The sequence below is a fragment of the Metopolophium dirhodum genome, chromosome 5, assembly GCF_019925205.1.
Source record: "Metopolophium dirhodum isolate CAU chromosome 5, ASM1992520v1, whole genome shotgun sequence".
Taxonomy (NCBI): Eukaryota; Metazoa; Arthropoda; class Insecta; order Hemiptera; family Aphididae; genus Metopolophium; species Metopolophium dirhodum.
In genome coordinates this window covers 32,540,204-32,556,308 of record NC_083564.1, presented here as the reverse complement: position 1 = coordinate 32,556,308, position 16,105 = coordinate 32,540,204, and the positions used below count along the sequence as shown (strand labels likewise).

Here is a 16,105-nt window from a genome sequence, read left to right as displayed (position 1 = left end):
TATAACCTATTTACGTGGAGCCTTGTTTTAAATTTTCAATCCTTAGTCATACAATTTATAAATTTATAAATTTTTAACCACAAAATAATTAATAAATTATAAATTTGATAAATGTTGTCAAAATTTGAACTTTAAATGCTTATAAAAAAAAATTGTGCCTATGTATTTTTAATATTTTTCAACTGCTATTAGAACGATATATCAGGAGCCTTATATTAAATTTTCACGCTTTTTTACCCAACAAATAAAAATTTATTGATATTTATAGAAAAAAAATCTTAAAAAATTGAAAACTGACAATGTCCGTAAACAGCTCAAAAAGAGTCAAAATATTTTCAACATTTTATGGTGTATAGAAAATGCTTATATAAACATTCAGTGAAATTTTCAAGTATCTACAGTCATTCGTTTTTTAAGTACAACAAAATAAGAAAATTGTTACATAAGAAATCGAGTAAATATCAAATGTTGTAAAAATATAAATTTCAGACGCTCATAAAAATTTAATTTAAGTTTCTTCTAGACATTATTTTTTTTATAAAGGTAGACAAACTTATGAGTAATCTTATATTACATTTTCAAATCTTAGATTTAAAAAGAAAAATTTTTATGAATTTTCAACTCAAAATAATTTGCTATTTTTCGTGATTTTTCCGTATTTTGTCAAAATTTGAACTTTAAATGCTTATAAATAAAAACTGTGACTAAGGATTTTTAATTGTTTTCATCTGCCTTTGAAACAATTACCTAGGAGCCTTCTATTAAATTTTCAAGCTTTTTTACTCAACAGATAAAATTTTATTGATATTTATAGAAAAAAAAAACTAAAAAAATTGAAAACTGACAATGGCCGTAAACAGCTCAAAAAGAGTCAAAATATTTTGTAAATTTTATGGTGTATAGAAAATGCTAATATTAACATTCAGTCAAAATTTCATGTCCCTACGGTCATTTGTTTTAGAGTTACACCAAAAACCAAAATCGATTTTTTCGAAAACAGATTTTGCGTAAAAATTCCCGTTTTTCCTTAATTTTTCTTTTGTTTTTCACGTCGCTTGTGAAAACTACTGGGAAATTTTTACTTTTGACCCCCCAAAGTACCAACTAGACTCACTTTCCTATCAGAAAAGTTACTATTGAAGAAAATTCAAGCACTTTTACTGTCCTAAAAGGTGATGACAGACACAAAAATAAAAAAAATAACACACATCATTGTAAAATCAATACATTCATCGCTTCGCTCAGAATATAAAATGTATCACTTTATACATTAAGTTATATTGTAACGTAACAATATATAAATAAAAATTACTCAATATGTTCATTATGTATTATGTTATAATAATAAATAATAAATCGATAATAATAATAATATTATTGGGTACGCACATTCATGAAAATGAGACTAATTTTGAATACGTAAATGTATAAATTAAACGTAATTTACGATTGTATACCCTTTAATTTTAATGTAGTAGGGGGGCGCAAAAGCATACTTTTGCCCCCCTTGGATTATATCTGAGGGGTCAATTGCCCCCTCTGCCACCCTTTCCCAACGCCACTGCACATACACAAATTCGCGTGGATATACTAGTTAGCCTAGTTGTAGAGTACCTATAGGTATCTTAAAAACAGCTCAAGTTTTATGTATAAAATGTTTTCCTAAACTGATATTATATGGTAGCACGACAGCATCATCATATTTATGTGTATGACTATGACAATAAAGATATTGTTATTATTATAATATTTTTGGGCCGGTATATTTCATCTCAACCCGGGCTGATATACTCCCGTCTGCCCATGGGTTAATGAATTTAATTACAATAATATGTGTGCAATGTGGTTTATAAATACGTGACAGAAAATTAGTAGGAATGGGAGCATTTAGTTAATTAAACTCATACAGGTATTTTCAAAAACTTTTAATTTTATAAATTTACTTATTTTCAAGTACCTACCTATAATAACCGTATAAGTATTAACTATTGTAAATATTTTTTCTAGTTTTTAAATATTAATACATATATTAATATATCTGATATCATAATATTAAGTATTAACTATATACAATTATTAGTATAATTTCATGAACATGATAGAAATTTAGAAAGAATATTACAATAAAAATGTATTTACAAAGCTTTTCACAGAGCAATAAAAGTCATAACTTTCTAATATACAGTAAATAAATATTATTGAATTATGAAGTATAAATCACAGTTTACCAAATGTTAACAAATTATTGTAAATTTATATTTAACTCTAAAATGTTGTATGTATGTAATCGTGATTTACAAGTATATAAATACAAATAATAATAATAAAAATTAAGTATCAAAATGATAAGCATTTTACATAATAAATAATTATTATTATTTATTACATGGAGTTAGGGTTGTTAATGTGAATATTATTGTTTCAATGATTTTGTTAAGATAATAAGACAGACCATGTCAAATAACACATTTCTACATAAAAATACAAAAAAAAAAGAGAAAAGACTAGAACATTGTGAAGAATTAGTAACAAATTTTTATCATTTATCAGTATTAATCAAGTAGAATTGTTGCCGTTAACTGTATTTGAGTAAACATAACCTTGGTCTTGCAATATAGACAATCTCTTTTCTACTGCATCTCGATCTGTGTAATATAAAAATATTTAAATTAATTTATATTAACAACATACAAATCAATATGTATTTATTACATCTTATTAATATTTCTTTGTCGCTCGGAGAGTTTACTTGCTGGGATAAACTATGTAAGAGTATCTGTGCTGTCTGATAAGATTTAAAATAATCATATGGTGTGTTGCCCAGTTCTTTTAATGCTGCTTTAGCACACTAAAATACAAATATTGTGAAAATAAATACCAAATTGTAAATATGAGATCAAAAAATTCTTACGATTTCCACAGCATAATCATATAATAACTTCTCAGCTGTTGTAGTGGATGATGAAGTATTGTGTAGCATATTTGGTACATTAATTTGTTTACAGTCATCCAAAACTTTGTGAAAAGTTTCATTAAGCTGTTGTACCACTAAAAAAAAAATAAAAATAAAAAATAAAAAATAAACTAAATGTTTTCAAAATCATAAAAATTATGTATTGATAACCATTTTTGTTAAAACATTGACATATATTATTTTAAGACATACAAAAGTTAATATGTATAATAATATAATTTCATAAATATTAATAATTGTTGATTGATAAATAAATAAATTGATATGTTTAAATGTATCTGTGCACATGGTTCAAAAATTATTTTTTTAAATCTAAAACAAATATTTCTAATAGAATTTATGCTTACCATTTTTAACATTAGTCGAAGGTTGTAATCGCCCAGCTTTAAGTTCAGACGTAGCAATACTTAAGCTAGAACTAAGTAATTGTAATGCTCTAATTAAAAGCACTAATCGTTCATAACGTGGTCTTTTAGGAGAAGCACATTCAACAATGCATTCAACCAATGCTAATACAAAATTAAGTTTGGCTAATGTTTCTATATGTTCTTTCTAAAATGTAAAATAATTATACAATTAAGGTATTTTCAAAATAATTTATATAATTAGTAGTATAAGTTTACTTCTAATATTGTTTCTTGCGGAAGTTCTGGAAAAGTTATATTTCCAAGTTCTAAAAAAACAAATATTTGAAAATAATGATTATACTTTCAATTGTTCTTAACATTTAAAATAACTGAGTATAAACAGGAAAAAAGTTCAAAATCGAAAACAATAATACAAAGTTCAAAATACAAACAAAATTCAATACCTATAATAGTATTATAACACTAATATATTTTTAAACCAATATTTAATTGCTAGCAATACAGTCAACTGAAATATATCGCGTTTATCCAGTCTTCTGTGTCGTCTCACACATATCAGACTGTTACAAGCCCCACGACTGTTGATCTTCCTATGCTCTGGAAACCACCCATCCAACTACCTGATTAATGTCTAAAAAGAGCTTCAACATCTTAAATGACCAATCAGAAACAACTTTTCAATGATACAATTGATATTTACTACTATTAATAAAATGTAAAAGCAAGTCTCCCGTTAAATCATTCTAACCCTAAACCCTTACTATGTCGTTAATCCCTAATTCATCCCATATACTTACTGTGCAAATTGTAGGTATAGGTATATCAAATAATTAAAAAAAACCAATATTGAAAAATGGAAAATTAAAAATATATACAATTGTTAGCTGATCACGTAACTATAGTCTATAGTCATTGTTTATGGGCATATTAGAGCTACATGGATAATATGGACAAATTCTTTTCTAATACATGTTATCTGTACTTGTTTATTAGCTTATAGATTTTACTATAAGCTATACTTTTTGTAAATAGATAAATTTTAATTTATCAGAAACAAGTGATATTAGCACATCAGTAATATTTTGGTTCACTTTTTTAAGAGTAATTTATTTTGTTATTTTTCTTTTTTTTACAGAATCATACTTAGCTTTTAGTTTGGAAGATTAATAATATATAAATTTACCAGGTAAAGTCATAGCGCGGTTATTATTACTGAAAGGCAGTCCAACTGTTCCTATTTTTTGGTTTGGGTTAAATGTAAATTGTTGTGTGTTCAAAATTGGCGAACTTAGAACTAAAAACAACAGAGTATAAAGATAAAATTAATAAAAATTGAAATACTTAAAAGTTAACATTAATTACCTGATTTTTTCAATGGAGAACTTGTTGGTGTAAAGTTCCATGTATTATATGGTGGCGTTTCTGATATTCTTCTTCCTGATGGAGGAGTTCCGAGCATAAACTGAACCTTGAATTTTTTAGTTAAAAAAGGTAAATAAATACAAGTTATTTAAGTGTATTAAAACAGCCAATAGCTAAAACATGTGTATTTTTACTCTCAAAATATTATCTAAATGCTATATTATACCATATAAAAATTACCAAAAGGACTAGTTTAATCTTACATTAATGATAAAATAATAAGCATAACATAAGTATACTTACTGATGGTGGAGATATAGAACAAAAATCTGGTCCAATTATATTCTTTGAAGTCCTTGGATTCATTGTAATTGGCTGAGATCTAGGTACAGTCTAAAATATTTAAATTTTAATAATAAATTGCAAATATTTAACAAAAGTATTTATGCAAGTTATTTAAAATTAATTAATTTAAATTTAGCTAAATATTATAGCAAATGAAATGTAATTTTTATTTAAACAAATACATTGTGTAGACGGTAGTATTATAATTTATCAGTTATCACTAACTTGCCTAACACGTGATTTGTATATGTATTTATAACTTTGTTTCAGAGTAAATAACAAAAATGTAAATATAAATAAATTATTAATCATTATTTGTTAAAATACTTTTTAGTCTAATCAGTTTATATTTCAATACAGCAATAAAATTGAATCATTTATCTTTTATTATTAAAACTTTAGAAATTGTGTTAAATTTATCATACTAGTATATTTGTTGTCAATTTAGTAATTAATTAAGTTGATTATGTTTAACATATACTATGCAGTCACTGGTATCAATAGTCTCTTCATATTATTTTAGAAGTATAGTATAATCCTGTAAGAGAAAGTCAATAAATATATTAAGTATACATCAATATTATATACTATACAACTTGTATATTTTTGAAAATTTATTAAGATCTATGCACCCCCCCCCCCCCCTCATTTTCACCACACTATAAACTAAAATAAATATATCATGTTACTGTGCTCAAAATCTAAATAATCAGTTAGTTTAGTCCATAAACTTACTTTCAATGGAGATCGTGGATTATTGTAATCTTGTTGGGTTTGTATTGAAAGTGTACTTGGTCTTGGAGGGCTAGCACTAATGTCTTTCTCGCTATGAAAAGAAAAGAGATAAAGATAAAATAAAAACAAAATAATTCAAGAGCAAATTTATAAAAATAAATAAACTATAGGTACAATTTTTTTTTTCTACAAAAATTCATTATTAAATATTTGTTTGCATTATACACTAGGTGTAGATATTATATTAATAACTTAAAATACTTAATTCATGAATCAGTTTTATTTTTTGAAATTTTTTTGTTGTTCTTAATTAAAACATAATTCTATTAGACGACTTACTGATGGTATGCAGGTATATTTGAAGGCACTATCACATATTCATCAGAAAGATCAGGACTGACAGAATATTGATAACCTAGAATGTTGAGTTGAATGATTAATTTATTTTAGCTATTAAGAGGATATGGTACAAGTGCGTAACATAGCAAATTTTACATAGCTCCGTTAGTTTAGAAATTAAAGTGAATTGACCTCTTATACAATACATTTTAAGGTAAGATTATTATCTAGGACATCGCATAGACTTTTTATTATATTTTAATTTTAAAGCAAGTTATGAGTATTTTAAAATTTAAAATTGTTTGTAAATCTTAATATACTTATAACTTGCTTTGAAATTAAAATATAACAAAAAGCCTATGAGATGTCCTAGTTAATAGGACCATTCACTCTAATTTTTAAACTAACCTAACCTAAACATGATAGTTGAGCATAACATTTTCTATGTTACCCACTTATAAGACGGAGACAACAAAATGTCTGTTTAACATCCTCTTAAACATTAATAAAAATAATAGTATTAATTGTTAAACTGACCTTGATCAAATACAGATGGTGTTTTGGGGCTGTTAGCAAGTGGAGACGGCATGGTAACCGGTGGAGGTTTCATTTTTAAAAAGGTATGATCAAAAAAGGTTTCAAATGATATTCTATCTTTTGGATTTCTCTTAAGAAGACCAAACAATAAGTTTGATAAATCTGACGATGTTCCTGGAGGAATTCTAAAATTAAAAAAAATAATTTGTACTTAATTAAATTTTGATATTTTGTTAATCAAATATACTTAGGCATTAAATTGCTAGTTTTTTCATAAATTTGTTTTAATCCTGCAGGTGAATTGGCAAAGAATGGAGCTTTACCAGCTAAACATTGAAATATGATTGTACCTAAACTCCACAAATCTGCCTTAGCGTCATACTGCAGTGACATAATTACTTCAGGAGCCTAAATTGTACATACAATCAAATACAAATTGAAAATTTTATTTATTTCATTATTTATTAGCCTGTTTTAAAACAATCAAATTATACCATGTACATTGGAGAACCACACATTGTAGCTGCCATTACTCCTTCATCCAAGCATCGAGCAAACCCAAAATCAGCTAAGAAAATATATTTACAGATTAATAACTATACAGTATATTATATAAAAGTTTTCAAAATAAACTTAGTAAATAATTATTTATTTTTAATACATAAAACAATAAGTAATATTACTAATTAGTAAATACCAATTTTAAGAGTGATTTGATTAGGTTCCGGATAACGAGTTTCTCCTGAAAACTTCAATAGGATGTTTTGAGGCTTTAAGTCTCTATGAAGTATTCCTTGCTTATTAAATTCATACATTGCTCCAGCTGAAATACAAAACAATTTTAATATTTAATTTTACTTTTCAAAGTATTATAATAACTTACCAAGTTGTCTTAAAAATATTTGTATTGTGTCTTCACTTAAGCATCCTTTGACTGTGCAAGTAAAAAAATAAATACAATTTCAAACTGTTATCCAACTATTCACAAATTATTGTTTTGATAAAAACTAGTATTCTTAACTATTTTTAATCATTTTGAAATTTCTATTTTTTTTATTCTATTTTAGAATTGTAAAAATAAATATTTACACATCTAGAAAAGTTTTATTGTAAGAAAATTTGTAATTTAATAGCTATTTAAAATTGAGGTAATATTTTTTATGTAAAACAACTTCTAATACAAATTAAGTTTTTGGCCAAATATTATTAAATTCAAAAAAAATACCATTTAAATAATCCTGCAAATCACCGCCATTGCAATACTAAAAAAAATCACAACATATTAATTCAACGTATTAATATAATAGTTTTAAATTAATGTGAATGTTGACATCCATACCTCCATAACCAAATGAAATGCATCATCAGTATCCTAAACATATTTTAAATAACAATATTTTTAGCTAAATAATTGAATTTAATAGTATTAACATAATATTATGACTTACCAGACATTCTAGAAGATGTACAACATTATCGTGTTGAAGAACTGTTAGTTTCTAAAAAAACGTTATTATTTTGTTATTTTTATTACAAAATATTATCACATGTTAATAAATAAAATATATCATAGAACTATTGTTATAATGTATACGGTGTAGATTTAAATATGGTGTTAGGTATATAAAACACTGATCGAACTTTCAGCTATCAAATAATAAATATACTAGTAAAAAATTACTCGTGAAAATGTGGAGATAGTAAAGAGATTCAATAGAACAAAAATAACTTATAAAATCATGATTTTTATTGAAATTAAACAAAATTTGTTATTCTAAAATTAAATGTCATTAATTATTTTTCAAAATTTAAAAGAATTTGAGGTAGACACTGACTCAAAGTCTCTTAAGAAGCTTCAACACTGTCCACACAATTGAAAGAACATTGAGTTAATAAAAAGTGAGGTGTATAGATGAAACATAATTGTATAACTATATAATACAATTTATTATAGAAAGCAAGTTATTATTTTAAAGAGTAGTTTACTTTTAGATAATTTTAAAGACATTTTACACCAAATAAAAAATATAAGTTTTAATACTTACCCTCAGAATATCTATTTCTTTTTTCAATAGGCTTTGAGTTTTTGGTATATTTTTCTTCATTATTGTTTTAACAGCTACATCCATATCTGGTTTCTGTTTAAAAGAAAATTAATAGTATAGAAAAATTATATTATAAATAATATTTATGCAATTTTCATTTGTAATTTCTCTTTTAAATAGGTAATAATACAATTAATTGTCTAAACTATTTTGAATACCTATTATGTTGTTTAAATCATATAAATGTTTTACTTTTATTTTTACCAACTTTAAAATGTATATAATGAATTACTTTTCTAGAGCGTCCTTTGAAGACAATAGCAAAAGCTCCAAGTCCCAAGCGATTGGCACTGTTGTATTCATAATCACCAATAACTTCCATTTTACTTAATATTCAACACTTGGATTCTTGAAATAATTGATATTTGGATATTCTAATAGATAAATAAAATATATTAATTTATCACTATAGGTATGGCACTCAAAATCCAAGGTGAATCTGGAGCGTTATTCAATCACACTTAAATAACGTCTTCAATTCGATAATTATTTGTTTATGGATAAATTCAAATAAATAACCATGTATGAAAACTTACCACAAATGCAACCTAGGTATTATTAAATGCGTTTGAGTTAGTTATTAGATCTCGGAAAGTTATTCTATAACAGTACAGAAACTATAATATAAGGTGTAGTCGATTTGATTACATGAAAATGTTTAATATATTAATATTTAAATGTTCTTAAACAGATTAGATAATATTGAACATTCCGTATTCTTAAATCTCGAACACGATATTAACTATCATTTTGAAATAGTAATGACAATCTTTATACAATTAATACGGAACTACAGTCCATACACCACAGTAAATAACAACAGCAGCAATTTATTATAATTGAGACTTGTTACAAATTTACAATCACAAATTCCGAATTCGCATATTATTATTATTATTAAATATTGATAGACATTATCATATTTTATCTGGTGTGTAGGTGTGTTACATCAACTTATCACGTTGTTGAGTATAAAAAAAGGTCAAGTTCCATAAGGTCTATGAGTAATTCACGGTTTTTGCACAAAGAGACAGATGAATAAATAATAATAAGTAATAACAATGACTAATATTATTGTATTAAATTATAAAAAAGTTTGCAAAAGTTGAGATGAATAACGACAGTATGCCATGAAGTTAAGAACGTGTTATTGAATATTGTAATGTGTAGTAACATAGAAACGAATTGTTATCAACAACGTAATTTATAGACTAATTTTCTGAAGTTCAGTGATTAGAATTCTTTTTGGAATATTTGTGTTAGACCGACGTTTGACTCGAACTTTGAAAACATTTTGAACATCTTAAGTCTGAATATCCACGATTTTCACATGTTCAATGGGTCTAGTTTTTTCAGGTATGTTAGTTAAGTCCAAATAAATATTTTTAAGACTGAGAACTCGTGTTTTACTGTTTGACATTTATTTTAATCATTGTATATTGTTTTGGAGGTCACAGTGTACAATTTTATTTTACAGGCTCATTGAATAAAAATGATTGAGCTTTTTAGTCCATCAGAGAAGTATAAAATACACCATGAATCACCTTATAAGGGCCATCCAACGCGATGGTTATCAGATCAACAAAAGCTCCTATACTTGTTTGACATGTTCTTTTATTCGAAGACAGGTAAGTAGTTTATATAATTCAGTATTCACTATAATCAACTACAAAGTAATTCATTATTTTGACTTAAAATAGATTTCGCAATCAACATTGAAACCAAAGCCACTCATTGCTACTAACGTGACAGTTGATAAGCATTTACCCATATCATCAGTCATTCGACCACCTATAGTACTAGAACCTGTTATTGAAAAAAATCGCAGTGACAAAGAATGGACAGAATCGAGAATAGATATGAAAGATTTACACCAACATTATTTAAAACTTTCAAAAAGTCGCCTGACAGGTAAAAATGTTTATTGCACAATATTATGTTATAAATTAAATTCTATTTTATTGTATTAGGTTTGGTGGTTGTAACAACAATGGCTGGTTATGCGATGGCACCTGCTCCATTTGACTTAGTAACATTCATACTTTGCAGTGCTGGTACTGGTATGGTATCTGGAGCAGCAAATTCTATTAATCAATATCATGAAGTTCCATTTGATGCTCAAATGTCTAGAACTAAGAATCGGTTACTTGTCCGAGGCATATTAACGTAAGTAATAATAATTCAAACAAATATAACAATTTTATTTTAGTACATATATAAAATATAAATTCAAGCCTATAAAATGTCTATGTAGAAACTGGTACTGTTATGTTTAATGGTATGACTTGGTATGGAACTTCCATTACTTTTTACTAATAGCCTATGGTGTAAAGTATAAACCATCAAAATTATATTAAATAATATAGTTTGTATAACCATTGATTATAAATACTATAGATTGCTCACTGGCTGGTTTTTTGATGGCACGAAATATTTACTCCCAGTAGATAACAAGGCGATGTGACTACTAGCGATTACAACGTTACCCAACATAACTAATCCGGGCTTCCGTGTTATTTGGTGCGGGCTTGTAGTTAGGAATGTCGGGTATCATAATCACTAGTACTCATGTAGCCTTGTCATCTACCGGGAGTAAATATTTTGTGCCACCGAAAAACTGGTCAGTGAGCAATCCATAGTATTTAGAATCAATAATGGTATAATTAAAATTAAAATATGAAAAATATCAATTAATATTTGTTACAATGGTCATTGGTTCAGCTTATTCAAGAGCCTTGGCAGTATTTGGCATGTGTTGTTGCCTGAGTCGCCAAGATATTAATATTTTTTAGTGTCAAATTGAACTATTCATTTCAATCAGTGGCGGTTATATATAATTTGAAATTTGTATAGTTTTCATTACAAAATATTCAACTGTAATAATCCTTTAATAACTCCAAGATTAGGATTCTAAATTATACCATATGCCTAAACATAATCATGGTTGTTAAATCTACTTAAAACAGTTGGTATTATTATTAGGTTTATTGTAAATCACCTACTGTGGTGGTGATTATTTATCTGTTGATAAATTGTATTATACTTAGATTATAAATAGAAATAAAAATTATTGAAAGTATTTGAAGAAGGCAATTATATATATTTTACCAAAAACTGATATTAATCGGTTACTTAATACTGTTAGATTATAATTGAATATTAATTTTGTAGACCAATACATGCTCTTACGTTTGCGGCAGTTAGTGGATCATTGGGATTAGTAACTTTATATTATGGCGTAAATCCTGTAACTGCTGCTTTGGGTGCTGCAAATCTGTTTTTATACACATCCATTTATACACCAATGAAACGTCTAAGTATTTTAAATACATGGATTGGTTCAGTAGGTAATTAAATATTAAATATTGTCTTATATTTTGTAGTATTGTTTTATTTATTATTTTAAACCTTGTACATTAATAATTTTATAATTAATTGTTTTATTTCTAGTTGGTGCGATTCCACCATTAATGGGATGGGCAGGTTGTACGGGTGGTATGATAGACTCTGGCGGTTTATTACTCGCTGGTCTACTTTATGCATGGCAATTTCCACATTTTAATGCACTTTCTTGGAACCTTAGGCCAGATTACTCAAGAGCCGGTTACAGAATGATGTCTGTTACTAATCCAGGTTTAAATTAATTAATATATTTTACTTATAATCAAAAAGAAAACTATCAAATATTAATATTTTTAATATTTATGTATTTATTTTTTTTATGACTAAAGGTTTATGTAGAAGAACAGCATTACGCTACACTATTGGAATTTTTGGTTTGTGTTGTGCAGCACCATTTTGTGAATTGACTAACATTTATTTTTCAATTGCTGTTTCTCCATTAAATGCTTATTTTGTGTACTTAGGTATGTATATTTGGTGTTTGTATTGAGAACATTAAATTGTATAAGTATATTTATGCATAATAATATGTATAATAATATTTCTTTTGACAGCTTGGAAATTTCATCAAAATTCTGACAGTAAGACTTCACGTAATTTATTTAGATTTTCACTTATACATTTACCAGCATTGATGATATTATTATTTGTCAATAAACATGGTTTGTGGTCAGGAAACAGGTACATATATCTAAAAAAAAAGTATTATGGTAAATCAAAAATAATTTTAAATTTTACAGCAAACCAAAAGAAAATAGTGAAGTAATCACAGTTAACAAGGATGAAAAAATCATTAGTTCAATTTTCAAAAAAGCGGAACCATTATAATTTATACATTGTTCAAATGTACTTTAGTTTCTTCATTGTTACTAATTATTTAATTTCAGTTTTGATGTTAAATAAACAGAATAAAGCAATTTTGTTGAATTTTATGTTGTTTGTAATACTATGCATATAAATTTGTTCATCATTTTTTTACTTATTTTTTGAGATGATGATGGTCATTATACCATTTAATGATTTGAAACATAACTGTGTTATAAGTAAAATAATGTTTGTAAAAGCCATAGCAGAACCATAACACCCCAGGCAAAAAAAAATAATAATAATAATATATTTATTTTCCAACTACCTATGGTTTAACATTTAAAATATAAAGATACATTTACAGTAGTTGGCAAATAAACTAAATTGTTATAGTAAAAATGTTTCCGCCTCTAAATAATAAATTTTTTTTATTCCCAAAATCTTTAACTACTTTTAATTTTTCCCAAAATTTCACATTTGTTAATATTGCGTTTCTAGTAAGAACCTTCTTGCCAGTGTCTAGATATGATAAGGGTTAGAAAAATAAAAATAAATCTTTTATTATAAATAGACATTGTAAACTATTAAGTTTTTAGAATAAATGGCACAAATTTACATTTAAAATAAAATCAGTAATCACCATTTAGTAAGGATTTAAACTTTTTACATAAGTACCATATTAATTTAAGTTATGGTTAAATTCTGTAAAAATACAGTAACGCGTGTCTCTTTTCGCTCGCTTTTATTGTAAATTCAAAACCAATGACCAACCACATTTAAATAGGTAATGATTTTGAGAAATGCTTGTTTATAACGACCCATATATTTTATTAATATTTTTTGCAGATGAATAGCTTAACACTTGCAGAAAAGTTTGAAAAATTTAAATAATATCTACAATGTGTCAGGGTGGACCGTGAGGATATACACATTAACCTTAGAGAAAGACTCTCCGCCCGGAAAAAAAACCAGTTTTAAAATTAAAGGTAGGTAGGTAGGTATATTATAAATTATAATATTAAGTTAACAGTACTGTACCTCTTACCTATTACAGTGTGTTCAACGACAAAGGTAATGTGAAATATTTCAAACCCATGACCTTGAATTTGATTTGGGTGTTTTTTACTGTATTGAGGGGATCGATACCGTGATTTTCTTTTTTTGTCTAACACACATAGTATTTTAGACGTGTTTTTTGCCAAACATTCCAATTGATCTATTGAAGCGGTAAGAATTCTGAAAACAGATTTGAATTCGTCGTCAAGTCTACTTGAAATCGACTTTCCCACATTTTTGATAATATCCCCCAAATACCAGAAAACGTCATATTAAAAAAGAGTATTTAAACATTTTTGTATTTCAATTTTTGGAGAAGCTAAAATCAAAAAATTAAAATTGTGGGATAGTCGATTTCAAGTAGACTTGACGACGAATTCAAATCTGTTTTCAGAATTCTCATCAATTCATTAGATCAATTGATATGTTTGGCAAAGAATCCGTCAAAAATCCTATGTCACGCGTGTGTTAGACAAAAACAGAAAATCACGGTATGGAATCCCCTTAATATTTAATTAAAATTATACTTATTTTTGAAAAGTTCAATTTTTTACATTTTTTCACGCATTTGCTTTTGCATTTTAAAACATTTTTTTTAAAATTATATCCTTCTTCGAGTTACGTTGTTTTTTTGTAAACAACTAGTTACATGTACTAGCTAATAGTTCAATATGTTTTTCTATCTTAAAAATTAACTGAGTGGGAGTGAGTTTCAACAGATCATTTGAAATCACTTGGAAATGTGTAGAACCTTATAGGTAGGTAACTAGGTAAGTGGTATACCTACTGTTAAAAATGCGATGACAACGTGCTCAAATCGAAAATTCTACTCTTTCTCTCAATCGGTCAATTTTTTAAGATGGAGCAGCATAAAAAGTTTACTTGTTGAATGTATCTAAGTATAGATAAGTACTTACTTACTAGTTACTGATGTATACATTAATACATTATATATACGCCTACCTGTGCGTAGGTACCTATTTTGGTTGGTAATCCCCAATGGCCCACTGTACCTATTATAGTTATTAATTATTATTATAATACCTATTTGGCTTTTGGCTTGACATACCGTCTACCAGCTATATTCAAGTTCCAATGAGCTATGGTATATTGGAAAAATTCTACATAGGTACATTTAATTTTGATTTGTGGTTAGTGACTAAATCTGAACTATATGTTATACGTAGGTATCGAAGGTTACGAATTGTGATATTATAGAGTATTGTCCATTATCTTGGTCGGGATCAGTTGTTATTCAATTATTGAAACATGTCATATTCGTATTTATGTGAAATATGTATATAATTAGGAAATCAATATATACAATTACGGAAATGTATAAACTATTATATGGGTGTTCGTGTATACTGTATGGTGTACGTATAAACTACCTACTGTACCTATTATAGTTTATTATATAGTCTTTATTCTAATCCTCTACCTATATTATACAACAATAAATTGTGTTAAATTCGGAATATCCTGAACCCTATATATGTAGGTAGGTATACCTATAGATATTATGCTGTCCATATCGGTCTAATGATTTCAGTTCAATGGTTATGCTTACGTTTCAATTAATGCAAAATGCCGTTGATGTATACATTTTGTACATGGTTGCCTTTACGTCTCGGTACCATCATCGTCGGATTAATATCCATAGTAAGTGTTTTATTATCTAACCTACAATAGAAACATCCATACACTATGATATTCTACTATTCTAGTCTTTACGCTTTATGATTATATAGCTCTAAATATGTGAATATAGGTGCAGAAGTGTAATATTAAACGCAGAGTAAATAGGCAGGTACCCAAAACCCACTAAATAGATACCACCATAAAAACATTGGAACCTACCGAACTGTTTATATCATCTACTAATTTACAATAGGTCATCAGATTTACATTATGGAATATTCGAGTTACTTAATATTCTGTTAAAATATAACCAAAAATCTGCACGTTTAATGTACGGGTAGGTACCTAACTACCTAGCCGGTTATACACTTATATAGGTACCTAACTACCTATATAAATCTAAAATCTTCGACGTTATTATTTATTATTTATGT

General features: G+C 26.6%; 2 protein-coding genes across 2 annotated transcripts; one reads left to right on the top strand and one right to left on the bottom strand.

The window, feature by feature from the left end:
* Positions 1 to 1,947: 1,947 nt before the first annotated feature.
* Positions 1,948 to 9,827, bottom strand: LOC132944918 (serine/threonine-protein kinase unc-51). The gene is made up of 21 exons (XM_061014473.1): positions 9,302 to 9,827; positions 8,998 to 9,139; positions 8,706 to 8,798; positions 8,109 to 8,159; positions 8,000 to 8,032; positions 7,886 to 7,922; positions 7,544 to 7,594; positions 7,358 to 7,483; positions 7,155 to 7,228; positions 6,908 to 7,068; positions 6,661 to 6,845; positions 6,124 to 6,199; positions 5,785 to 5,875; positions 5,008 to 5,097; positions 4,705 to 4,810; positions 4,526 to 4,636; positions 3,598 to 3,647; positions 3,322 to 3,526; positions 2,912 to 3,048; positions 2,713 to 2,848; positions 1,948 to 2,645 (listed from the first exon to the last, which is right to left on the bottom strand). The coding sequence occupies exons 2-21, from the start codon at positions 9,085 to 9,087 to the stop codon at positions 2,557 to 2,559; spliced, it is 1,992 nt and encodes a 663-aa protein (XP_060870456.1). The 5' UTR covers positions 9,088 to 9,139; positions 9,302 to 9,827; the 3' UTR covers positions 1,948 to 2,556.
* Positions 9,828 to 9,968: 141 nt separating this feature from the next.
* Positions 9,969 to 13,099, top strand: LOC132944919 (protoheme IX farnesyltransferase, mitochondrial). The gene is made up of 9 exons (XM_061014474.1): positions 9,969 to 10,121; positions 10,243 to 10,393; positions 10,466 to 10,676; positions 10,736 to 10,931; positions 11,937 to 12,112; positions 12,216 to 12,398; positions 12,497 to 12,631; positions 12,722 to 12,848; positions 12,908 to 13,099. The coding sequence occupies exons 2-9, from the start codon at positions 10,301 to 10,303 to the stop codon at positions 12,993 to 12,995; spliced, it is 1,209 nt and encodes a 402-aa protein (XP_060870457.1). The 5' UTR covers positions 9,969 to 10,121; positions 10,243 to 10,300; the 3' UTR covers positions 12,996 to 13,099.
* The last annotated feature ends 3,006 nt before the right edge of the window (positions 13,100 to 16,105 follow it).

Coding starts and splice junctions, on each gene's coding strand:
- LOC132944919 (XM_061014474.1), top strand. CDS start 10,301: ATGAATCACCTTATAAGGGCCATCCAACGCGATGGTTATCAGATCAAC. Junction 10,394..10,465: donor GTTCTTTTATTCGAAGACAG/GTAAGTAGTTTA, acceptor GACTTAAAATAG/ATTTCGCAATCAACATTGAA. Junction 12,632..12,721: donor TGCTTATTTTGTGTACTTAG/GTATGTATATTT, acceptor TTCTTTTGACAG/CTTGGAAATTTCATCAAAAT.
- LOC132944918 (XM_061014473.1), bottom strand. CDS start 9,087: ATGGAAGTTATTGGTGATTATGAATACAACAGTGCCAATCGCTTGGGA. Junction 7,484..7,543: donor AATATTTTTAAGACAACTTG/GTAAGTTATTAT, acceptor TTTGTATTTCAG/CTGGAGCAATGTATGAATTT. Junction 3,527..3,597: donor CGCAAGAAACAATATTAGAA/GTAAACTTATAC, acceptor TTTACATTTTAG/AAAGAACATATAGAAACATT.